The sequence below is a fragment of the Camelus bactrianus genome, chromosome 4 (assembly GCF_048773025.1).
Source record: "Camelus bactrianus isolate YW-2024 breed Bactrian camel chromosome 4, ASM4877302v1, whole genome shotgun sequence".
Taxonomy (NCBI): Eukaryota; Metazoa; Chordata; class Mammalia; order Artiodactyla; family Camelidae; genus Camelus; species Camelus bactrianus.
The window spans coordinates 55,062,863-55,088,734 of record NC_133542.1 but is presented as its reverse complement, the minus strand read 5'-3'; the positions used below and the strand labels follow the sequence as shown (position 1 = coordinate 55,088,734).

The following is a 25,872-nucleotide window of genomic DNA, read 5'->3' as shown; positions in this document are numbered from 1 at the left end:
CCTTCTGCCTGCTCAGCTCTCCCTCCTGCCCTCAGCACCCGATGCTTTCCTCTGTCATAGCGCTTGCTGCTACAGTGGTTTAACTGCTCTTTTTTTTTTTCCAAGTCCCACCTAAAGCATAAGCCCCTTGAGGACAAAGAGAGATCATCTTCTCCTATGCCATGTTTCATCAAATGCTGTCTGCCAACACATCTGTAGATGCACCATTATTTTATCTACCATTAAGAAAGAAAAAATAGGGCGTGGGAAGGGTAATAGCTCAGTGGTAGAGTGCATGCTTAGCATGCATGAGGCCCTGTGTTCCATCCCCAGTACCTCCATTTAAAAAAACAAAATTAAATTAAAAATACTGCTTAAAAATTAATTTAAAAAAAGAAAGAAAAATGGTGTCAATTACATTGGGACACCTTGCCTTCTTATTACTTGGAATTTCTATTTGATGCTTAGTGAAAGAATCCTTCTGAACTTACTTAGAAATAGTTTTAATACCATTTATTGCTTTCGTGCATGTTACATACATTCATCTATGAAATCAGTTGGGTGAGGCATGAATACTTCCATCGTGACTAGCCTTGTAACAGCCATTGATTGTAACACCTATCCCAGTTCTAAAGATGTTAAAAAATGAGGGGGAAAAAAGCGTACTAAATTCAAGGAAATACAGATCATCCCTTCTCTTAGACTAGTGTCTGGCACCCAGTATATGGTGTCTGGTCCATATGGTCCATCAACGTTTGTAGGCTTGCTATTGCTTTGTGATGTGCCCTGGGCCAATCTAAAGCGAGAGTGGCCGTTTCTGTATTGCCCTGGACCTCTCACATGTGTCCAAGGCTTCCGGAAGGACAGGCAGGCACCAAGGCTGTGCTGTAGGAAGTCACTCGGGGAGGAGCTGGCGGCCGGGGAACAGCACTGGGGCTTCGGAGGAGGTCTTGGTTTCTGGAGGATGAGAGGACCGCGAATGAGGTGTTGTTGGGCAGAGAGGAGATGGACATGAAGTCCTTCAAATCCCCAGAAGTTGAGCAGAGTCAGGCTGAGACCATGAACTTCAGAGCACAAAACCTTAGTTCTTAGAAGTATGTTTTTATTTATGTGTAGACTTTTGGACCCCATGTCCAGGAACAGCAATGAACGCCGGGCTCTGCGCTATCTCCAGCATCCTCACTCTCCCTCAGTGGTGGAGGCAAAGGGACTCAAGTTTTTTGGATGGTGAGAGACGGGGAAACAGGAAGTTAGAACTTAAGGAAAGTAGTAACACATTCAGGCCAGAAATGCCCCACTGTGTCTCCATGTGAGTGTAATTTGTTTGAATGAGTCAAACTGAATTTAATTTGGCTGATCTTGAATTTGCAACACACACGCACACACAGAATTTGTGTGAGGGGGGAAGAGAAAGGCCCCCGTTGCTTGGTGTTGTATTTTAAGCTTAGAGAAATTCGGGAGGCTATCCCCAAGCCTCTGACCCTTGGCTACCCTGAGCCTCGCTCTGTGCACAGAGGAGTCTGTCCAAACTCAAGTAGGTTTGGCCAGCCCAGAAACTTGACGTCACACAGAATAGGAGGGGCAGGAGGAGGGGGCTTGACTGTGTCCTGGGAAGATCCTTGGGTGCACTGGTGGGGCCATCCCAGGCCTGTGTATGTAAAATGGGGCTCATGAGACCTCCCCTGTGGGCAGGGGTGAGAGTTCACCATGCATCTAACAATCCACCCCTCTGGCAGGGGAACTGCTGTGGATTCCTGGGAGGCGGGGGTTGCCCACAGTGCCTGGAGTTAACCCGTCAGTTGCTGGATCCTAGGGTGGACCAGGGGACAGTGTAGTGAAGGACACTCAGGACAGTTGCTATGTATTGACAGCACGGATAGAATATTGTAAAAGCAATTGGACTGTACCCATGTGCATCATATGAATGGCACCCTGCCTGTGGGCTCTCTGTGAAGGTGACATGAGACCAGGAGATGAATGAGTGAGTGAGTGAATGAGTGTGTGGGCCCCGTGGCCTGAATTGTGAGTCAAGAATGCTCTCATCCAGAAAATACTTACTGCACGTCTACAATGTGCCAGTCTTCATGCCAGGTGCTGGGAATGAAAAGCTGATTCCGAAGGAACCCTTCTGGGAAGAGTCCTTCTTGGGGCAATAAGTGATGGGTGGGAAGGGCATCTCCTGTGGAGGGAACAGCATAAGCAAAGGCACAGAGGCAAAAACAAAAGAAAGTAAAAGCAAGTGAGCGAGCAACAAAAAGCAGCCACAGGCTGTCATTGTGGCAGGTGTAAAATCGGAGGCTGGAAGCAGCAAGAGATGGGGCTCATAGGAGCACAAGTAACGGACAGTCTCGTGAGGGTTGAGCACTGCTGTGTAGGAGAGTGAAGGATGTGCAGCAGGTCATTTTCACACTAAACAATCTTCCGGCAGCAGTGTGGGAAATGGTCTCCAAGGGCTAAAAGTCGAGGCACGGAGGCCACTTTGGGAGCTCTTGCAATAATTCAGCTAAGTGATGATACAGCAAAATATAAACTGGTAGAATAAATTGAATATTAAGTTTTGGGCTTTTTTTTTTTTAAGTGGAAGAGTGGAGAGAGAGAAATGGGGCCAAAACTAGATCAGCAAACCTAGGGCTGGAGAGAAAATGACATATTACAGAAATATAGTCAATGCTTCATAATAACTTTGTATGGAGTGTCATCAATAAAAACATCAAATTACTATGTTATACACCTAATGTGCTATTATAATATTATGTATCACATAATATGCAGTATTGTAACTAATATAATGTTGTAAGTCAACTAAATTTCAATTAAAAAAAAAAGAAGAAAGAAAGAAAAGAAATACTTGGGACTGGGAGTCAGGGGGACGATGCAGACAAGGGGACCCAGAGGTGACAGTGTTACCAAGATCAGAACTGAGGAACAAGCAAGTTTGAGAGGAAGATACTGGGGACACTGGAGGAGCTCTAGAACATCCAAGTAGAGAGCCTGGGTAAGCAGATTTGCCTCCTAGTCCCACAGGTTTCCCCCAAGGTTTGCTTTGGCTCACACTCTCCGAGTCCTGGGACAAGAAAGATAATTCTATGGATTTCAGTTACTTTACCATCATCTTTGTTTTAATGAGCTGAGATCTTGTAGTTTAAAAAGATGGCTAAGGATTCTGCCCAGAATGTCTTTTTCCCCTTTGTTATGGAAGTGTAGCCTACACACAGAAAAATGCACCAATCAGACGTGTGCAGCTCAACAAGTGTGCCATTTGGGTTGTATTAAAGATCTTAAAAATACTCACAAGTGTGCGCACACACACAAATATGTAAACAGAAGCCAGCCTCCTCTCTAAGAATTTCAGATGGTGAGACTCGGAGCAGCTGTGGGCATGACCACACCATTAAGCCCACCACCCTGCTTCTCACTGTACAAGACCCTTTGGGATCGGACCCCTGCCCACTCCTCCTCCAACCGCTGCCAACACAACCCCATCCCCTTGGCAGATCCAGCCCCAGCCGCACTGACCCTCAGTATCACAGAGCCTGACAGCTGATCCATCGAACCACTCCCATTTTGCTTCTCCAGCCTTGCCCCCAATTCCTCCAGGTCCATCCAGCAAACTATCTCCAGGCTCTAATAACCATTCCAATGCTTCTTCTTCTGTGAACCTCCCCCCTCACGTCTCCTATTCCCACCCCTGTTGCGCCCCATTCTGGTCGCTGCTTCTTTTTTGATTTCTAAACCCTGTCAATTAAACGGAATTACATGGCAGGCTTTCCCGACTGAGGTTGAGTAGATCCTTAACTCTCTCTGGGTCCCACTGCCTCCACTGAGCTCTCAGAAAAGTCTGTTTTGAAGAAAGAAAGGAAGGCAAGAAGAGAGGGATGGAGGGAGGGGAGAAGGGAGGGAGGGAGAGAGGAAAGGAGGAAGGAGGGAAGGGAGAGACGGAGGAAGATATGTGAGAATTCACTTTTATCCTCAGATCCGAGCCTGAGAAAAAAATGTGTGGGCTATGAAAACAAGAGGTGTAGCCTGGAGTCTCAAACCTACAACTGACCAACCGTGGACCACGAACAATCCAGTTAACCCCCTTCCTAATTGATTCCTTCTGCTTTTCAAATGTCCATGACCCTCAAGGCAGGAGTTTTGAAACATAATAAATAGATGTTCATGATCTCGTTCCTCTAGTTCCACCTTCTCTCATTTGGTCTCCACTCGTGTGAAGACAGACTAATGCAAAACATATTTCTTTCCATTTTTACCCTCTGAAATGTAAAACTGAGAGACAGAGAGGGAGGAAAACAAGAGATGCTGAATTCTTTCCACACGAGATACAATAAAGTTAAGTAATACGGCTTTTCATTGTTCTGCAGTGGGGCAGGATCAATAGCTTGCTTGGAGACTCCGTGTTGGCCCCTCTCTTTGTCCACGAGGGCAGCGAGACTGCAGATTCTCAAGGGCAGACTAGTCCATGCCCTACATCAGTCATCCTCCTTCACGAGGCTCCTCCATCAGACCTCATTCTCTTGTACACAATTCATCTCACTAACCGGCTGCAGCTGCAATTAGGAGTGGGAGAGTCCAGGCATGTGTTTGGGTTCGAGATGTGTCTTGTGTGATGCTTCAAATACTTCGGGTTTGGCAAAACCCAAGACGCATTCTGTCAAGTTCTCTTCCCCCTTCATTTTTTAAGCCCGAGTGTATTCGAGAGAAATGTGGTCCATCTGATTCTCATTCATTTTTGCCTAACTCAACAGAAAGTTGTGTCGGAAGAGCGAGAAAAAGTCCAAGCAGCAAATCCAGCCTGTTTAATGGAAGTCTTCTTAGAATCTCTGTCTCTCCACCTCCCACGGTTTGACATGCTCCAAACAGGCCAAGCGGTTTCATCTGTCTGTGCCTTTACACTTGCTCCCTAAACATGGAAGGCTCTTCCCTTTGACCCCTTCCTCTGCCCACTGACTCCCGCTCCCCAAGCCCAGTGCAAAGATCGTCCCCTTGGTGGAGGCTTTCTCCATCAGCCAACTTGCAAAGAATTGCACGGTCCTCTGAGCTTCCGCGGTCCTTCACCTGGATCCCTAACTAGCCCTCAACTCCGTTCTGCTTGTGTTACAGTCAAATGTTAAACCAGGTGAGTCAAGCCCTCACTGACGTCCGCATCCATGTGAAGCCCTTAACCATAATTAAAGGCCTTCCCAAGAAATGGCAGACAAAAACGGGCATCTGCGGTCCTGCTGTTGCCAAAAACATTAATTATTGTGTCTATCGATGTGCCTCTGCGGGATTCCAGGTGTGAAGTGAGCTTGAGGCTTGAGGACTCAAAATAACAATGGGCTTCTTCCTCTGTGATAATGAGAGCTGTGGAATCCAGCCTGTTCCCTTTTTGTTCTTGGTTGCCAGGAAGCCGAGACGCAGATCTGATGTTCAGTCTTAGCAACTCTATTGCATGCTGGCTTCCTTTTTTTTTTTTTTTTTTTTTTGTGGACTTGGTTTTCTATTTCTATATTACTAACGTACAAAGGAAAAGAAAACGTATCGTTCTCCGTGAGTCACTTCAAAGTCTGTAGAGTGGCCCAGTAAAGGGAAAAGGAAAAATAATAAACAACTATGACGATTTCATCTGCAGAACAGATCCAGTATTTAGGAAAAGGTTTTGCTTTTAATCTTTAATCTTAGGGTTTTCATGAAATATTGAATCTTTTCCATGTGGTAAATAATACAAAGTCAATTTTTTAACTTAGAGTTAATCAAATGTAATTGTTAAAAATATAATCGTTTGTAATTCTGACCCCCCTGCCCCCACCCCGGAACACAGCATATGTCATTCATAGTCTCTGAATCCCCCTTCATATTAGCAGGGCGCTCTGTACATACCTGGCACTCGGCAAATATCTATTAAGTGGGTAAGAAACAAAGGCCTTCCAAGTGAATTTAGAAACCAGAGAGAAGGGCTCCAGGCTCCGTATCTCTAGACCATCCTGGGTTCAGAGCCTAGCTCTGGCTGGCCACACGGCCCTGAGACGGACAGTTACTCAGATCCATCTGAACCCCAGTCTCTTCATCTGTAAAATAAGGCTTTAACCACTGTTTCAGGGTTGCTTTGAGGATTAATTCAGAGGCAAGATGCTTAATACTGTAAACTGCCTTCCTTTTACTTAGAAGTGCTTATGGGCAGGAAAAAAACCCAAAACACCGTATGTTTTAAACAGGCAACTGACCCAGGGAAGACAAGAGGAGGTACCTGGGCAATTGTCATTAGCTGCATAATACATACTTCTTAGAATCATAGAAATGGGAAAAAGTAAGATGGAAAAGAGAATCCAAGCCCGTAGGTTTCTTCCAAAGGAGGCAGTGGCCCTTACCTGCTGGTCACAGGAATCAGCAGTTTAAACAAGATTCTGCTCAATCACTTATATGTAACATATGAGCGATAGAAAAAATAAACAGACTTTTGGTTTTTAACATCTCAATTGCCCTAGAGTCGTGGTAGAATGATTTTCATCAAAATGGAATAATACAATCAGCCCCAATGGGCCCTCAAGACGATTTTACATGACATCTGGAGAAGCATTTATTATTTTAACCATCATGCATTTATTATACGCGTGTTATAAAACCTTGAGCTAGCCCATCCAAATTGTGATATTACAATATTGTTATTAAGTATATTTTAAAATTTTAAAATGTTTTTTAAAATGAGTGGATTTAGAGGGGAGGGTATAGCTCAGTGGTAGAGTGCGTGCCTAGAATCCACGAGGTCCTGGGCTCAATCCCTAGTACCTCCATTAAACAAACAAATAAATAAATAAACAAACAAATAAATACATAATTGAATGAATAAGCCAACCAACCAACCGATCAACCAAATTACCTACCCCCACCAAAATTTTTTTCCTTAGGTTTACTTATTTATTTAATTTTTTCCAGTTTTATTATGTAGAATTATTACAGGTGGACTGCACATACACATTATATTGCAGGTAAATACATATAAACAGTGCACTGCACATTTTTAAAGTTTTCATATATGTACCAATTATCGTTTCTAAGAACAGATTAGATCTTTAGCTTTGTAAACTTACATAGTTATCAAAGGAATAAAGAAAAACATTTTTTAAAGAAATAATATCAGTTGAAAATTTATTTTTTTAAAACCTGAAAAAGTAAATAAAAATAAAAATAAATGGATATAAACAGAAATATTGATCCTACCGTGACTACTGGAATGTATCTATGCCAAAAAAGGTTTTCACATAGTTCTACTATCACTACAAAGGTGGAAAACACAACTTGAACCTCTGGGTCTTAGGTGACTGTTTGATTTCAGGAAAATCATGACACTGGGCCCCTCAATTTTTGTCCCCAAATGATTTTTCCAAAGATTTCCAATCCCATGTACACACTCTACACTGGCCCCCCTGGATTTCACAGCAGTCCACCTACACACCCTGCACCCTTCCACCTCTAGGCCGTGTTCTGCCGGGACACCCCTCCTCTGCCCGCCCTGCCAGGCCAACCTCCGGCAGAATCAATCTCTCGCTCCTCTGGGCTTGTGCAACCTTGTGTACCCAGCTTGCTATTATGATACATGGCACCCTGTATTACAACTTCTTGCAGGGGTGGTCCCAGGCAAGGTCTCGGGTTTTTTGAAATTTTTTTTCTTTATTGAAATATAGTGGACGTGCAGCATTGTGTCTGTTCCAGGTCGGTTTCAGGCGTGCTACATAGTGATTCGATATTTGCACACATTATGAAATGATCAGCAGGGTAAGTCTAGTAACCATCTGTCCCCGTACAAAGCTATTACAGCATTATTGACCATATTCCTTATGCTGTATATTGCATCCCCGTGGCTTATTTATTTTATAACTGGACGTTTGTCCCTCTTAATTCCCTTCACTTATTTCCCCCAACACCCTTCTCCGTGTTCTCTATATCTGTGAGTCTTTTTGTTTTGTGTTTTAGATTCCACAGAGACAATGTTGTTTGTCTCTGTGCCCTGAGTCCCTAGCCTAGAGTATGAAATAACTAAAAAATTAAGTAACTTAAAAATACCATTGAGACCGTGCTATGTTTAGAAATTTAAAGGCATACATACTTGTCTTAACCATTTATCGGGGACCAGAGGCCACAAGGAGAACTTGACTTTCCTCTCCCCACTGCACTTCTTGTGCATCCTGATGAGGCCAGCTCTCATAAAATAAGCTTTCCTCAAATAAGTGTTAGTTAGCAGTTTTCTACTATTTTTTGGTGATTATTTCATTACAGTCTTTCTCCCGGGAGTAGACTGCGAGCTCCCTGTAGGGAGGGTCACATCTTTCTTTGTTCACTGTTGGCCTTTGCATCAATGCCCAGTATTGAGCGAGACACATAAAGCTGGTACTTACCCCCTAAATATGTCGTATGAACGAATGAATGAACTTCTTTCCCTACACACACACGGGCTTCTAGCACCTACACTGCTGTATTGATCACTGAGTAGGCAGATGGTTGACACAGGGACCAGAGTAAACTCTCCTGTTTGTTTTCCAGGCAGATTACAGCAGAAACACGATGCTTGCCAACGAGAAGGGGAGAAATTCGAAATAGCAAACGGAGTGTGCTCTCACTCACGGGGCTCGATGAGGGCTTGACAAACAACACGGAGCCAAAATAAATGTGTTAAAAGTATACCCCAGCTAATGAGTATTGACCATGTCCTTTCAAGAATTCTCCCAGCCCTCAAGGAGAAAACCTGTAAGGAGTGGAAGAGGACTTGGGCAAGCAGGGAATATATTATCTACACTGACAGCTTCTCAGAACTGGGAGGACACCGCCCACAGAAAGAAAGAAGAAGAAAGGATCAATGTTCTATTAAAACGAAGACAAAGCCACTCTACGAACTGCTTTTGTCGAGCCAGACAACAGATTTTTTTAAAAAAAGGATCAAAGTTACTTTACCAGCTCAGTTTTCGGCAAAGTTGCAGGGAGAGTTCAGAAGAAGAAACATCTCAGCCTTGAGAGCTAGCAGATTTGTTGGGTTTTTTTTTTTTTTTTTTTTTTTTTTTTCCCCTTTCTTACGTGAGAATATCTAGGCTGAGGTCATCCAGACAAGCCAAGAATGGACCCAGCCATCCACATTAATCCTGATACTTAGGGGCCACCAGGGACTTGCTCTCCTCCCTCCTTCATGTCACAGCTGAAGAGCCCGATGCGCAGACAGAGCCAGCCCCTGACCTCTGCTCATGCATGTGCGGAGCCAGGCGCGGACTGAGACGCCAGACCTTCCAGCCTCTCGGTCAGGGCTCACATCTCTGCCCATCCTGTTCCGGGACTGCAAACAACAAGCCCCTGCCGGCCTGCGGCCAACGCGCCAAACAAAGCTGATTGGCTGCAAGCTTTGCTTTCAGATCAACCGTTTTAGCGCTAAGTTTTAACTCACCTGCAGTCCTGATAGCATTGGTTTTTCTATCCTGTGGGCATTCCTGAGATGTCCCCAGATGATGTCACCCTGGAGAGCAAGCAGTGAGCCTCTTGGTACCATTGTTTCTTAAATATTTCCTAGTTTCAGGCAACCTCAACTAATCAGGTCCCAGTGGTCTTGAGTACCAGACAACAGTATGTTGGCTGGTCCTGGAGCTCCTTGAAGGCAGGAACCACTTTTTATTTATTTATTTACTGAAGTATAGTCAGTTTACAATGTTGTGTCAATTTCTGGTGTCATAATGTTTCAGTCATACATATACATACATATATTTGTTTTCGTATTCTTTTTCATTATAGGTTACTACAAGATATTGAATATAGCTCCCTGTGCTATCCAGTAGAAACTTGTTGTTTATTTTATATATCTGCAAATCTCGAACTCCCAATTTATCCCTTCCTACCCCCCCATAACCATAACTTTGTTTTCTATGTCTGTGAGTCTGTTTTTGTTTTGTAAATAAGTTCATTTGTGTCTTTTTTTTTTTTAGATTCCACATATAAGTGATCACCTATGGTATCTTTCTTTCTCTTTCTGGCTTAGAATGATGATCTCCAGGTCCATCCATGTTGCTGCAAATGGCATTATTTTATTCTTTTTTATGGCTAAGTATTATTCCAGTGAGTGTGTGAGTGTGTGAGTGTGTGTGTGTGTGTGTGTGTGTGTGTGTGTGTGTGTGTATTTCCTTATCCAGTCATCTGTCGATGGACATTTAGGTTGCTTCTGTGACCTGGCTATTGTAAATAGTGCTGCTATGAACACTGGGGTGCATGTATCTTTTCAAGTTAGAGTTTCCTCCAGATATATGCCCAGGAGTGGAATTGCGGGATCATAGGGTAATCTATTTTTAGTTTTTTAAGGAATCTCCATACTGTTTTCCACAGTGGCTGCACCTAACTACATTCCCACCAGCAGTGTAGGAGGGTTCCCTTTTCTCCACACCCTCTCCAGCATTTATTGTTTGTGGACTTTTGAATGATGGCCATTCTGACTGGTGTGAGGTGATACCCCATTGTAGTTTTGATTTGCATTTCTCTGATAATTAGTGATACTGAGCATTTTTTCATGTGGGAACCACTTTTTACTTATCGGAACAACCCCAATGTCACAGTAGGACAGCAAAATGGAAGGCTGTCTGAATACTGCACAGAATCTGTAACTGAAGCCAGAAAGAACCTTGTTAAAAGCTTACAAAGGTGCCTACCCTCAATATTCTCATCTGTAGCTAACACCAATCACCAACTACCTAATAGAATTGCCCCGGGGACAGGAGATGATGTGTGTCAAGCATCAAGCACCCGAGATGCTCCGTCAGTAGCCCTCACAATGATGTCCTCCATCAACGCAGATGCAAGGAAAGGGTAAAAGAAGGCAAATTTTAAATCGGTTCTTTCCTAGGAGACAAGCAAGAAATAAAGAAAAGGAAACAACAAATGCAATTACCTAGCCTGTGAGTAGTCAGACTTTCCTCCACTATTTGTTGTCGGAGCTTAGAGCTTGGTTTTAAAGCCGGCTCTGCCTCATCCCAACTTCTGCTTCATCTCCCAGTGAAGTCATAACACTGGGCTCACTCTCCGTCTATTGACACAGAGAGCCTGTGAGTCACAAATTCAACAGGGTGACTTTGCTGCAGTGTGATTGACTGGAAAATGTTCTCTCATCCGAAACTTTTTCTTTTTCAAGCAAATGGGCATGCTTATTTTTGCAACAAGGGGTGCAAGCTCTTTATTTATTTGACTTTGGTCTCTGTGACCTTCCAGCTGGCCAGGGGAGGGCTCACGACGTTCACGATTTGCCTTACGAAGTGACATATATTTTTCCCTCTCCCTCTCCTTTCCTGCCCACTATTATATCTAAAGCAAACAGCCCCAGCACAATAGCTAGATTGCTCTTCAATTTGGTGTTTACTTGACATTTACACACTGGCCGTGCTGGACAACTCAGTCATTCCAGAACAGGGGCCCCGCCAGCAAGCACTGGGTCCGACGAGTGCTCAACCCCGAGCAACACAAAATCTTGAGACGGCTAGACGATGCCTTGAGAAATACTTGTGCTGCTGGGTTTGACTCTTACGCCTGAATTAGCACATGTGAGGTGAGGAGGTATCAGAATGTCTGCAGCCATCCCAGACAACATCTCCCTTATCCATGCGGGGCAGATACCACTCTCCCTCCATATTCATTCTAAGATAGATCTATTCTGGTCTTTGGTGCTAAAGCTCCTCCGGACTGGGCACAGATTACTGACTTGATGAACAGCATCTCCAGTTCATTCATTTGTTCCTCTGTATCATGGAGTGAATAATACCTACTCACAGGATTATTGAAGGCACAACATGTGCAAAGCGTCTGGGGCAGATCGAGGAACTTAGAAGATGCACCTAGAAGATGCACCAAAAATGTAGGTTCTCATCCTCCCCTGAGATCCATGCTTCCGGCTGCAGGAGGGAAAGGGGTTTGGGGTAGGGGCAAGTTATAGGGGCTCCCGGCAGTGTGGTTTGAAGCAGGGAAGGAGGCTGGGACTTGGCTGGGAGCCAGGACGTGTGTTCCATGGTCCCAACTCTGCCAGTGTGTGACATGGGCAAGTCACCTCTGTTCCCTAGTCCTCTGATTCCATATGTGCAAAGTGGAAGCCCCTGATTACATTCTAATATTATCCAATTTCCAAGCCCTCAGAGGCTGGAGGCAGTCCAAGCCAACTGCCTTACCAGGTTGACTAGCTCCAAAGCTAATATATGGAAGTGCCAGGGTTTAAAAGAGTAAGACGCTGATACTCTATGCTGGGCAGCATGTAATAACCTTCATACCTTGCTGATGGGAATGCAAATGCTGATGGGAATGTAAATTTTTGGAGGAACAATTTGAAAATGGTTGATAATGTTAACATAGTAAAACAATTTCTATAAATTGAGCCTAAGGAAATAAGTGACTGTGTCTAAGGGTACACATGAAAATTCTGGAATAGTGAAAAACTGGAAACAATCTAAATGGCCATCAAAATGGGACTGATTGAATACCACTATTAGGAAAGATTATGATGTGTTTTAAAATGTGTTATCTATGCATCAACATCCCTGGGTGACTGTGGGACATTGCTGAGTGAAGATAAAAGCAAACTGATAGAGCTGTGTGCGAAGGATAATTGGTGTTTTAAAAATAAATTGTAATATTTTTATATATGCATAAAAATCCTGAAAATTTGTGCACCAGACTGCTAATCATAGTCATATCTGGATGGGTAGGGTGTGGATTTATTTTTTTTTCTTGAAACATACATTTATTGATTTTTTAAGTAAACAATTAGAACAAGGAGAGTGAGAACCGGGAAACAGATGGACAAACAGCCACAAACTTAGATCAGAGGAAGGGGAAAACTAAGCAGATCAATTTCAAGGAACAGGACCCTTGGAAGGCTCAGGAAGTGGAGATATCAATTACTCAAAAAGTTAAGGTGCACGTGGGGATGGAAACAGGATTATTAATCAAAAGCCTATATAAGTAGCCATTGGAAAATCCATCCATCCATCCACCCATCTACCCATTCATCTATCCATCCATCCAAGCCGTCAGGCCCTAAATTCCCCTCCCACCAGAAGCAGCAGGGTGACTGCTTTTCCCCCCAACTTGGGCAGAAGGTTAGAGCTTTATTCGCTGGAGAACTTGAACCAAGAACTCTGGACACATGGAAGCCTGACATAGCTAGGAAAAGGGGCAAACAGGGATGACTGAAGGGCAGGCTACACGAGGAGAAGTGATGCGACAGGAGTGATGCTAAGTGACGACCCTGGACTGGTCACCTAGCACCTCTACTCGGTAGTTTTTAAAACTGTAAAACGGGGTTCACTTGTTAAACAAATGTACTGAGCACCTACTATGTGCCAGCAAACTGCATTGTGTTCTAGAATAAGAGTAAGTCAGGCAGGGTCCTTGGCTCTTGAAGCCTGCATTCTAGTGCACCAATGGCAGTGCCAACTTCGGAGGAGAAATGACTTACTACACAGAAACTGCTCAGCGCGGTATGCGGTACAGTGTCTGAAAGTTGTGATGTTAATTATTCATTTGAATGTTCCTGCTCCCTCTGATTCCTGGAGGGAGAACACGGCAGATCCTTCCAGTTCTCTCCCAGGAAAGACAAGATTAGAACTTTGCCAAGATTGTTAACCAGTAGATATAATCCTTCAATGGTGAATTTGACTTTGAAACTCTCCTCTCTCCAACCTAACTTTTGACTGGCTTATGAAGGGTCAAGGTCACTGACACAGCCGAAAAAGGCCTTTGCAAGTCATGGCATGAACCCAAGAAGTGTGATTCCCAAGTTAATGTATATCTGGACCTATTTAAAACAGTGTCTTTGTGAGGTTTTAGGCTAACTTGCTGCTTAGTTGTTGCCTCTGCAGTGATGCTGGGATATCTGCTGGAAGCGGCAAGGAAATTCTGGGAGAAAGTATTTTGGTCATCACACCAAGATATTGCATCATCTCCCAACACTAGGCACTGCAGAACCGATTTCAAGTTTATCAAACAGAGATAACTATGTCAGGTTTCATCGCTAGAGGGGAGAAGCTAACATTAATGGCGTCTTCACACCCAATAGCTCAGTGCTCACAACAGCTCTGTGAGGCAGGTACACTCAGAGCCCCATTTTACAGACGAGGAAAGTAGAGGGCAGCTAGACGAGATGCCTAAGTGCATCCGCCTAGTACGAGGCAGCACAGGGCCTGGAATCCAAATTCTCGGGGGGCAGTCCCAGCCATCTCCCCCAGCGTGGCTGCACTTCCACCCCAGGCCATTCCTTCATCTCCATAACCCAATGAATTCTGCCAGGACCCCTCCTTTCACTGAGTTACATATAGCAGGAGAGGCAAAGAATCAAAATCAGATAATGACACTTTAATCTGCCCTCTCACAACCCAAAGATACTGTCTGATCTTTAAAAGGGCCCAAGTTTCTGTTTATTTATTTGTTTATTGGGGTGGGGGCGGTAATTAGGTTTATTTATTTATTTTAATGGAGGTACTGGGGATTGAACCTCCCCCTTCCAAGTTTCTGTTTAAATGGAAAACTGAGTTTGCTGAATGAAACCCAGGACATTGAAATTCAACCAGTTCACTGTCTCCTATAAACACTTATCTCTAAGAGCTTTGCTGGGTAAGTGTGGCAATCAGAAAAATTAATTAGTAACTGACAACATAGACAGATGTAGTCCCTGAACAGATTACCTTCTTGAATCTCTATTATGATGCTGGGAATTCCTCTGTTCTAGGGCTTCTCTTTCAAGAAGCTCCGGATCATCCCTTGACATAAGACCACATGCCTCGATTTGAGTTAGCGAGTTGGAAAAATGCATCAGGCCCAGTATGAAATATTTGAGTGCTGCCAGAAATTTATTTTGACCTTTCTTTTTTTTCAAACACTGACACCACTGGCCATCCTCCCAGCACTCTCCTCACCAGCCAGTACATTAAAACTGATTAACAAACACAACGTTTGTGAGAAAGAGTCAGCCGCAGGATAATCAAATATATTGTTATTATTGTTTTTAAATCATTTCCTTGGCCCGGAGTACATGATGTCAAATTGGCAAAAATAACCTCTCCTTTTGTCCGGTGCACAAACTGAGAAGGAAATTAAACACAGAATTGTTTGTCTCTTGTTTGCATTTCTCAGGGTGTGAAGCACTGGTTTTCAAACCCTGAAAATCCCTACACTTTCCATGGTGCAGAAGTTCGACCCATTCTGATTTAAACCAGGGAACCAACCATGTTTTCCTCAGTAGGGCGACACTGTACTGGCTGAAGAGTCTGAGGACAGAGACTTTTTTTCCCTCCAGTTTTTTTGAGATACAGTTGACATACAGTATAGCGAGGTTTTTTAAATTAAGGAGAGAGAATCTTTGAGAGTATAATCATGTTTTACTTCTCTTTTCAGTGCTAATTCTCCCTAGAGAAAGAGTTTACCAGGCCAGGAAAATCCGGTGAACCAGGTTTAAGGAGAAAATTCCAGCAACAGCTTTCTCTGCTGATCTGCCTTCTTTGCTGGCTCGTTTACTTTAAATACTAGGTTTATTTTCAAAAGCATATAGTATCAGAGGATTCTTCTGTGGCCTTAAAAACACTCATCATAGATAAAGATGCTAGACCCTAATTTAATAGGTAAGAGAAATATGACAAGAATGTATCTTACTCTTAAGAGTACTCTGTAACTTAGACATTTAAAAATAAAAAACCTAAAAAGAGTTTTTTTAAATTTTTGTTTGTATCTTCTTAACATCCCAGAACAAGCTAAGGACACTGAAAAGCTGAATTTAACATATCACTGTCAGAATAGTTCAAGTCGTTAAGACAATCCCATTAGGTGCAGAATTTCTTTTTGAACAGCTTTAAGAATGGACTGGGCCTCAAATCTGGGCGGTGAGAAAGTAGCTTAAGTGATTTGACCTAAAGGTTCATGAAAAAGATTTTAATTAAATTTCTGAATTGATTTTTACATGTCTGTGATTCATTTTCTGCTCTAAAAACTTCAAAACCCAATGTCTGGGTTTTGAAAGGCAATGGATTTGGCTACAGAAGAGTGGACATTTTCTCCGTTTGGTTTTGGTTTGGCTTTCAGTTATTTTTGTTTGTGTTTTCCAGTTTGTCTGATTACAATGCCTTGGCTTGGGCTGTCCCCTCACGTTTCGTCCGAGTGCTTTGAGAGGACAGAATTATGAAGGACTTGACCTTCTGCCTCCTTCATTCGATTTTTTCAAAGAAAAGAAGTAGGTGGAAGAAGAGAAGGGACTGCAGAGCGGAGTACCAAGCCAGTGAACTCTCTGCCAGAAACAGAGACGATATTGACAAGATAAGGGCAGGGCTCCCAGATGAATCATTTCACCTAGTCGGTTTCACTGGCTCCCTTCATGCTACAGTGAATACTCACTGGGCATTTGTCCTAAAGATGCCCCCGTGGAACCGGAGCCACAAACAGGTAACCAGGAGTCCACTGGGTAAATGGCATAGCGCAGTGGCCACGTGGCTTTATTAGAGTTCAGAGGAAAGAGGACTGATCTAGACAGGGACTGACAGACCAAGGGACAGTTCAGAGGGGCTCTGGAGTTTGAGGCTGATGAAGAGCCCTGAGGGGAGAAAAGGCATTTCAGGCAGGAAAACAGATGAGGAAAATACACACCGTGTCTTCAGAGACTTGAGAGAACAGTCAGTTAAAGTTGAGGGAGGGTGTGGTCAGTCTCTAGAGAAGATACCATTCGCCTGTGGAGGGCCAGAGTGGGAAGAGTTGGGTACATCAGACTAAGGAGCTTGGTCTCACTCTTTCAGGCAAAGGGCAGCTCTTGCAGGGTTGATGTGGGGGCGGGGGTTGGACAGACGTGGAACTGTGGTGATTTGTGAACAAAATGGATTAGATCTAGCAGGGAAATCCCAGTGGGGTTATGGGGGAGGCGGCGGAGGAGAACAACAGTTTGGAGGTTATAGCAGTAATTAAAAATGATAAATGAAGAGGGCTTTACCAAGGCAGTCCAACCTGATAGTAAGGGAAAGATAGTGGAGATATTCAAGAATGGAAATGGTTGAAATCTGTGGACGTCTGGATGCCCAGGTCAAAGAAAATAAGGCAGGAGTCGAGGGAAATCCAGGTGACAGATTTTTCTGGGGAAAATTATAATACCAGTCTGAGTGGATTGAGGTTGACAAAAAGTGATTAGCGAGCATAGTTGAGAGCTGAAAAGAAAGACAGACTTCCTGTTAAGGTACTATTGAGAAATGAAAAGCACATTATTTATTCATTCAACAAACACTTAATAGAGTGCTACCATGTGCTAGGCAGGCAGTGTACTAGAACTGGGGGATACAGCAGTGAACAGAGTAGTAGCTCCTGTCCTCATGAAGCTGAAGGTGCCCTGGAGAATACTGGTGATATTAACACCTATTACATATCAACTCCTGCACTAAATACTTTACTTGGATGATCCCATTTAGAATCTTCATCCTATTAATATCTCCATTGTATAGAAGAAACAGGCAAAGTGAAATCAAGGAACTTGCCCAGCCAGAAAGCGGCAGAGACAGAACACAAACCAGAGAAATCTAGTGTTAAACCCCACTTACTTAACTTCTACACCAGACTGAGATGGAAAACAGGCTGGAGTTTACCAGGACACAGGAGTTACTCAGAGGGTGAGAAAAGCTTTGCCACCTCGAGAAAGTGACAAGACTCTCTCTGTTATTTATCCGTAGGGATTTCATTTCAAAGCCAATTTGGATACCTAAAAGTATCTCTTGCTTTCACCTTCTGACAAAGCAGCTTTTCCTGAGTCCTGTGGCATTTATGCATAGACACCAGGTCAGGGTGCTGCCAACTGCCAGATGCCCAGATCCCGTGCCCAGTTCTGGGTGCAGAGTCCTTCACCTGAAACAATTATGCAGTCTCTTCAACCCATCACACCCCTCCATGGCTCCACATTAATCCCTTAGCGCTAATGGTTTCCATCACATCTTCTGCCGACTAATGCAGTTTACACTGGGAAAAAAAATATTTTATGACTCCAAGGACATTAATAATTAACTTCCATACCACAAAACTTGTAATATCAGTTTGCTAAAATAAAGTTACCAGTAAGTATTTAATTCTTCTTTAAAGGGTGTCTTCCACTATTATGTTAGAGTGCAATTTAGTCATCAAACGTTTACTCAGCCTCATGTTTATAAATTATATAGGGCAGGGATTTAACTCTTCTGGACCTACCTGTTCTGAAGACAAGAGGGAGGGTCATAATCCTGTTGTCACACCAGGCACCTGCCTTGAAAGGAGATGATTTGTGAACTTGAAGTTCCTTGCCTCTTTTAGAAATCTGGAGCAAATATAGAGATTTCCCCTTATGATGCAATCCAGAAGAATTAACCAGAGAGTTGCCTGCCACAAAGGGCACTGCCTTTCCTCCTCCAGGAGGCTGTTTGGAAACTACAAGTTCATCTTTTTAATTGAGCTTCAGAATCTCGTCTTGACTATATGACATAATAATAGTGGTTTTCCGATTCATCAGTGGACTATTGTTTTTTTCATTGTGGTGGTGACTTTTGTTGAAGGGGAAGGGCTACTGCCTTAGATAAAAAAAAAAAAAAAAAAAAAAAAAAGGAGACAAATCTTCAGCACTAGCTACCTAAATCGGAAATTCCCAGTCCTCACATATTTACATCCTGAGGGTGATGGCTGCCAATCAAGGGCTCATCCAAGTTCAATGGGGTTTAGGAACCTTGGCCTTGATGAAAAAGTGTATAGCGGTCCCCTGCAACCCTCAAGTCCAAGAAACTGTTGCCATCACAAATGAAGGGACCAGGGGAAGGAGGTAGCATATATCCTTCTTTCTTGGTTCCTCCTTTTGAAACGGGCAATATTTTCAGAGTTAAAATAACTGGCCTGCTCCTCTGGGGTGGGGTTGAAACCCTCCAGGCCACAGGAGGGAGGGTCGAGGTTTCCCTGCCAAAGCTTGCCCTCCCCTCAGCTGCAAGGGCTCACAGCCTTTGGCGAAAACCCGGCTGAAGGACGGAAGTCATCCTCAAGGGCTTCCAACTCTCAGGACCGAGAGGGATTCCTGGCGTTGGCAGAGAGGGCCGAGTGGATTCAATCGGGGCGCGATGCATTCCAAGAATGCTTCTGCGGTTGGCAAGGGGTGGAGAAATCAAGGATAACAAATATTCCGAGGAAACCTAATAGGTACCCGGATTGCAGGACTCAAAACAGGTGACGACGACTTAAAGTACAACTGGATCTCAACGAGGGTGAGCGAACACTCTGTCCAGTGCCGGGGTTTTCGACCCTTTCCCCAGTCCGTCTCTTCCCTTTTATTTCTTGGGCTGACACCCGACTGCTGCCGGCTGCATATACTAACGAGTGGGCTTGGTGGAAAGGGCGGGCGCAGCCCTCTGCGTGCCTGAATCCAAATAAAACACCTCGCAAGCCTACGTTTAGAAAGCGATACCGAACACTACACTCACGTTTAAAAAAAAAAAAAAAAAGGCACTGTTTGTAGAGATGAGAGCGAAAACATTTCCCGGCTGGAAAACTACTGATCACAAACTAAGGGGGAGTGGGGGTGGGGAGGCAGAGTTATAAGACTGAAATAACGATAGCCGTTTCCTCTTCTTTTCCCGGTAGGCAGGGACGGCTGCCACGAGCTCCGTGTGCCCTTTCCGGGAACTGGGGTCCCATTGCATCTCTCCACTTCCTGACATGGGGCCACTTTCCAACTAAGTCCCTTTCGGTGGGCTTGACCGCTCGGACCCAGAGCCAAGGGAGCGACTTGCCGTTTGACCTTTGCCTCGCCATTTCAACTCTTCATGTTTTCTCAGTTTTCTCATCCATAAAGTGGAAAGAAGAGCGCCTTACTTACAAAGTGCTTTAAAATTCCTGGATGAAAGGTGTCCCTGCCCCTCGCGCCCCTCTTCCCTCCCTCGCCTCACAAACTGAATCCTGAGCCCTTTCACTCCCTTCCTCGCTCCTTTAAATATCAAATTTGTAGTTCTATTTCCCATCCCGGCCTCTTTCCGCCCTTCCCAGGCGAACAGCCCTCCGGCCTTCTCAGGCTCCCAGTCCTCGCCGCGCCGTGCCGGGCCCCCGCCTTCTCTCTACTCTCCCACCCCCATCCCGCAGAAAAGTCCGCAAACAACCGTGCGAGGCCAGGCCAAGCTCCAGCAGTGGCGCCGGGGGACTAGAGCCGGGCTCCTGCGTGCGTGTGAGAGGGACAAGGCTGGATGAGTCACGCGGATAATCGCGCTCCTCTCTAGTGCGCAGGCTGCGCGGCGAGCGCGCAGCAGGGCGGGGGCGGGGCCGCGTTACCATCCCCCTTTCCCCCCACCAGCTTTCTCCGCCGCGGGCTCCGACCCTAGGGAGCGGTCCGTGGCGACGCCAACTGTCTTGGTCGCGCGACGACCGGACCTGCGTCCCATACCCCGCGCCAGGGCCGCAGCCGCCACCGCCGCCGGCGTCAGCGCCGCTCCTGCCCGCCAGCTGCCGGGCTGGCGTCACAGCCCGCCGAGCCCCGCCCGCGCCCCTCCCTCTTCCCCGCCCCCACGTGCGCCGAGTTTGTTTATTTAGCTGCCATGGCAACGCGCGGGGGGCCGCGAAGGGAGGGGAGAAGAAAGGGAGGGGGCGGGGCCTGGCGGCGGGCCCCCTTGCACAGTGGGTAGGAGGCGGGGGAAGGGCGGGAGCCAAGAAGTTATAAGTAAGGAGCGCGCGGCGGCCGCCGGCAGTTCCCCGGCCCGAGAGAGCGAGCGCGGCTGCGGGCGCGCGGGGAGCAGAGGCGGTGGCGGGCGGCGGCGGCACCGGGAGCCGCCAAGTGCCCCTCCCCGCCCCTCCGGCCCCCCACCCACCCAGCCACCCGCCCGCGGCCAGCGCCCATGGCCGCGCGCGCCCCGCGCAGCCCCCCGGACTCCGCGCCCCGCGCCGCCGCCCAGTCCGCAGATCCGCTCCACCGCGGCCAGTCTCACCTGGCGGCGCCGCCCGCCCGCCACCCCGGCCACAGCCCCAGCGCCCACGGCGATAGCCGCGGCGACCTCGACAGCGGTGGGGGACGCTGCTGAGTCGAAGAGAGTGCAGTCTGGCCACCGGACCTACTTACTCGCCTTGCTGACTATTTTTATGAGTTTACAACTTTTCTAAGAACTTTTGTATACAAAGGAACTTTTTTAAAAAAAGTCATCTCCCTTTTATATTTAACCCAAAGAAGAAGGATCTCGGGCAATTTGGGGTTTTGGTTTTGGCTTCGATTCTAAGTTTTTTTCCTCTTCGTTGACTTTGGGGTTCGGATACCCCAACTGCTTCGGACTCCCGAGGACCTTTTCGGCCCCCACATTAATGAGGTAGGTGCGGCGCCGGGCGCAGGGAGGGCTGAGGGCCGGTGGGACGCGTCGGAGCGGCGGTCGAGAGTGGCCCTCGCTCTAACTCCTGCCTCTGCTCCCTACCCGGCCCGCAGGCAGCCACCTGGCGAGTCTGACATGGCTGTCAGCGACGCACTGCTCCCGTCCTTCTCCACGTTCGCGTCCGGCCCGGCGGGAAGGGAGAAGACACTGCGTCCAGCAGGTGCCCCGAATAATGTGAGTGTTGCCCCGGGCCGTCGGAAACCTCCGGTGGGCTTCTGTGGGTGGGGTGCGGACGGGCGGAGCCCTAGAGTCGTCAAGAACCGCCGGGCCAGGGGAAGGAGTGGCCACCTCACGGGCTCCGCAGCCTTCCCAGGATGGCTTCCGCGCCCTTGGCTCAGCTGTACATGCGTGTGGTCCGGACGCTGTGGAGCCGCCGGGGGCGCACACCGGGTCCGCATACGTCCCGGAGCGCGCAAGCGGCAGGGCGGGTGTTCGGGCCACCGGGCGGGAGGTGTCTGTGTCCGCAGACACTGGCATAGAGAGAGCTTGGCGCGTAGGCGTCCCCATGGCAGGGGCAGACAGGGAGAGCCTCAGTGTCCCAATTCCGGGGGCGGCGGGAGCGTCCCCGGGATCTGTCGGGGGAGGGACCCGGGCTGGCGAGTTATGGCGCTCGCTCACACGCAACCGGGCAGACACAACATAACATCCTCCATATCGACGCACCGCCTCTTCTCCGGTCCGGCTGTGGGTCGAGATTGCGGCACCGGCACCCACGGTCCCCGGGCGCTTCCTGCCCGCTGGGTCCCCGTGTCTGGGCGGTGTTGGCGCGGCGGGCCCACTAGGTCGGGGGACAGTCTTGGACAGCACTGACGGTCTCTCTCGCGTCGTGTCCCCGCAGCGCTGGCGGGAGGAGCTCTCCCACATGAAGCGACTTCCCCCGGTGCTTCCCGGCCGCCCCTACGACCTGGCGGCAGCGACCGTGGCTACCGACCTGGAGAGCGGCGGAGTCGGTGCGGCTTGCAGTGGCAGCAACCCGGCGCTCCTACCCCGGAGGGAGACGGAGGAGTTCAATGATCTCCTGGACCTGGACTTTATTCTCTCCAACTCGCTGTCCCATCAGGAGTCAGTGGCCGCCACTGTGTCCTCATCGGCATCAGCCTCATCCTCGTCTTCCCCGTCGAGCAGCGGTCCTGCCAGTGCGCCCTCCACCTGCAGCTTCAGCTATCCAATCCGGGCCGGGGGCGACCCGGGCGTGGCGCCGGGCAGCACGGGCGGCAGCCTGCTCTATGGTCGGGAATCTGCACCTCCTCCCACAGCTCCCTTCAACCTGGCGGACATCAACGACGTGAGCCCCTCAGGCGGCTTCGTGGCCGAGCTCCTGAGGCCCGAATTGGACCCAGTGTACATTCCGCCGCAGCAGCCGCAGCCGCCAGGTGGCGGGCTGATGGGCAAGTTTGTGCTGAAGGCTTCTCTGAGTGCCCCTGGCAGCGAGTACGGCAGCCCGTCGGTCATCAGTGTTAGCAAAGGCAGCCCGGACGGCAGCCACCCGGTGGTGGTGGCGCCCTACAGCGGCGGGCCGCCGCGCATGTGCCCCAAGATCAAGCAGGAGGCTGTCTCCTCGTGCACCGTCGGTCGGCCCCTAGAAGCCCACTTGGGCACTGGACCCCCTCTCAGCAATGGCCACCGGCCGCCTGCGCACGACTTTCCCCTGGGGCGGCAGCTCCCCAGCAGGACTACCCCCACCCTAGGTGCCGAGGAACTGCTGAGCAGCAGGGACTGTCATCCTGCCCTGCCGCTCCCCCCGGGTTTCCATCCCCACCCCGGGCCCAACTACCCACCCTTCCTGCCCGACCAGATGCAGCCGCAGGTCCCGCCGCTCCATTACCAAGGTCAGTCCCGGGGATTCATAGTTCGGGCTGGGGAGCCCTGCATGTACTGGCCCTTAGGGGCACGCGGAATGATGCTGACCCCACCTTCTTCACCCCTAGAGCTCATGCCACCCGGTTCCTGCATGCCGGAGGAGCCCAAGCCAAAGAGGGGGAGAAGGTCGTGGCCCCGGAAAAGGACGGCCACTCACACTTGTGATTATGCAGGCTGTGGCAAAACCTACACGAAGAGTTCTCATCTCAAGGCACACCTGCGAACCCACACAGGTAGGAGGACTAGCCGCCGGGGGGTGGGGGTGGGGGGTTGGTGTCCAGCCTCGTCGGCTAAGTATGGACGCTCCTCAGGGCCTCCCTTGGGATGTGGGGCGCAGACTATCTCCTCCATCTCCTGGATCACAGGAGAGAACAGCAAACCGGCGCCTACTGTTTTGCCCAGGAGCCTTTTGCTTGGCGGATGGTATCAGTGCTTGAATGTGCAGTTTTGTTGGGCCTTTGAAAGGCAGGGAGATTCCCGGGCTGCATATGGGCCTCTTCTAGCTTGAGCAGAGCATTGCCCTTGTAATCAAGAAATTATACTTTCCAGTGCAAAAGCACGACAGGTTTTTAAAATTTAATTTTCTAGACTGTATTGATTGTTTGCTTCCCAGATTCTCTCCCCTCTCCTTCTAGTCTTAACAGGTTTTATTTAAATCTCAAGGATTTAATGGTTAGGATTGCTTAGACTCTGGTTTAAGATCATCATTGCAGGGAATTTCTTTGTGGACATAAGAAGGTACATAAGGTCACTAAGGGATGGCACTCATTAAACTAACAGAAATGTGGGTACAGGAAAAGTAGCCCCTTGTGGCTTTTTAGAACCAGTTGTTTGGGGATAGAATATTATTGCTTGGTTTGGGACGGGAGAGACAAACTAGCAGCCACGGTTTCTAAATTCATTTCCACGACTGTGATACCTTAGCTCAAAAGAATGAAAATGGTAGCCCCGTGTAGATTTAGGTGGTATTTGTGTTTCCTGTGCTTAACTATTTAACTTGCCATAAGAAAAAAAGCAGAAAGAATAATGTATTCCTCTTTACGATCTGGAATTTAATATGGCCTTCAGAGGTATAAAGATGTTCCTGGATCCTTTCAGAGTGGGGTCCTGGGGGTTGATTTAATATTTGGCCTCCCGTTTTTTTTAAATGGCCAACTCTGTTATTTAGCAACGGCTTCCAATGGCTTTATTTTTCCTTTTCCAGGTGAGAAACCTTACCACTGTGACTGGGATGGCTGTGGATGGAAGTTTGCCCGCTCAGATGAACTGACCAGGCACTACCGCAAACACACCGGGCACCGCCCCTTCCAGTGCCAGAAGTGCGACCGGGCGTTTTCACGGTCGGACCATCTCGCCTTACACATGAAGAGGCACTTTTAAAGTCCCCAAACAGTGGATGTGACCCACACTGCCAGAAGAGAGTTCAGTATTTGTTACCTTTCACACTGTCTTCCCGGTGAGGGGAGAAACCCAGCTGGATAGCACTACAATCTCAGTCAAGTTCCCAAGGAGTCAACTTGTGGATGGATAATCAGGAGACATGAGGACGCCAAAAGACAAATCAAAGAACAGATGGGGTCTGTGACTGGATCTTCTATCATTCCAATCCTAAATCCAACTTGAATATATATTCCTGGACTTACAAAATGCCAAGGGGGTGACTGGAAGTTGTGGATATCAGGGTATAAATTAGATCCATGAGTTGCGGGGGTGGGGGGGAGGCCAGAATCCCTTGAATTGTTTCGATGCAGTATAAGCATAAAGATCACCTTGTATTCTCTTTGCCTTCTAAAAGCCATTTTTACGATCTTAAGAGGAAGAGGAAGAAATTCAGGTACAGAAAATGTGTTTTAATAGCCTAAATGATGGTGCTCGGTGAGTCTTGGTTCTAAAGGTACCAAATGAGGCCAGAGTTCTCAAACCGCTGCATACTTTGACAAGGAAAATCTATTTTTGTCTTCCGATCTACATTTATGACCTAAGTCAGGTAAATACACCTGGTTTACTTTAACCTTTTTATGCAGACAGTCTGTTATGCACTGTGGTTTCAGATGTGCAATAATTTGTACAATGGTTTATTCCCAAGTATGCCTTAAGCAGAACAAATGTTTTTTTCTATATAGTTCCTTGCCTTAATAAATATGTAATATAAATTTAAGCAAACTTCTATTTTGTATATTTGTAAACTACAAAGTAAAAAAATGAACATTTTGTGGAGTTTGTATTTTGCATACTCAAGGTGAGAATTAAGTTTTAAATAAACCTATAATATTTTATCTGAACGTTTTTGTTTTGTGTTGTTTTTCCCTGGGAAGAGCGCATAACAGACACTTCAGTTTAAACCAAGTGGGTAGGCATGTGAAAAGCATACTAAAAAAGCCAGCTTTATCTCAACAGAATAAAAGGAAACTTTTTAAAGACTGCTTTAGCTTTATGAGAGTGCTATCAATGTAGGGCTGGAAGCTCAGAGCATCTGAGATCATCGAATTAAACTTACCTGGTTCAGGTTGCTCTTCCGAATGTATGTGAAAAAGTACATGAAAGCAGTTTCCTTACCTGAATATGAATTTCCAGGTAGAAACAGCTCAATCAGTCTTTGATTTGCTCAGTTTAATGAGCGTAGTCATAAAATAAACATACACATTCCAGTTTCACATTTTAAAAGATCTTC

The 25,872-nt window shown here is 46.9% G+C and overlaps 1 protein-coding gene and 1 long non-coding RNA gene across 3 annotated transcripts; one reads left to right on the top strand and one right to left on the bottom strand.

The window, feature by feature from the left end:
• LOC141577476 (uncharacterized) lies at positions 1-20,613 on the bottom strand. Its single transcript, XR_012506494.1, has 3 exons — positions 18,169-20,613; positions 9,389-9,457; positions 1-936 (listed from the first exon to the last, which is right to left on the bottom strand). It is a non-coding gene; the product is annotated as an uncharacterized LOC141577476 (long non-coding RNA).
• Positions 20,614-20,895: 282 nt separating this feature from the next.
• On the top strand, positions 20,896-25,483 carry KLF4 (KLF transcription factor 4). 2 transcript variants are annotated; one of them, XM_010970103.3, is made up of 5 exons: positions 20,896-21,281; positions 21,395-21,515; positions 22,180-23,170; positions 23,270-23,434; positions 24,406-25,483. In XM_010970103.3, exons 1-5 carry the CDS (start codon positions 21,277-21,279, stop codon positions 24,579-24,581), a joined length of 1,458 nt encoding a protein of 485 aa, XP_010968405.1. In that variant the 5' UTR covers positions 20,896-21,276; the 3' UTR covers positions 24,582-25,483. The 2 variants fall into 2 exon arrangements, with proteins under 2 accessions (XP_010968405.1, XP_010968404.1); XM_010970102.3 differs by having other exon boundaries at positions 22,180-23,434.
• Positions 25,484-25,872: the final 389 nt, after the last annotated feature.

Coding starts and splice junctions, on each gene's coding strand:
- KLF4 (XM_010970102.3), top strand. Junction 21,516..22,179: donor CAGCAGGTGCCCCGAATAAT/GTGAGTGTTGCC, acceptor GTGTCCCCGCAG/CGCTGGCGGGAGGAGCTCTC. Junction 23,435..24,405: donor ACACCTGCGAACCCACACAG/GTAGGAGGACTA, acceptor TTCCTTTTCCAG/GTGAGAAACCTTACCACTGT.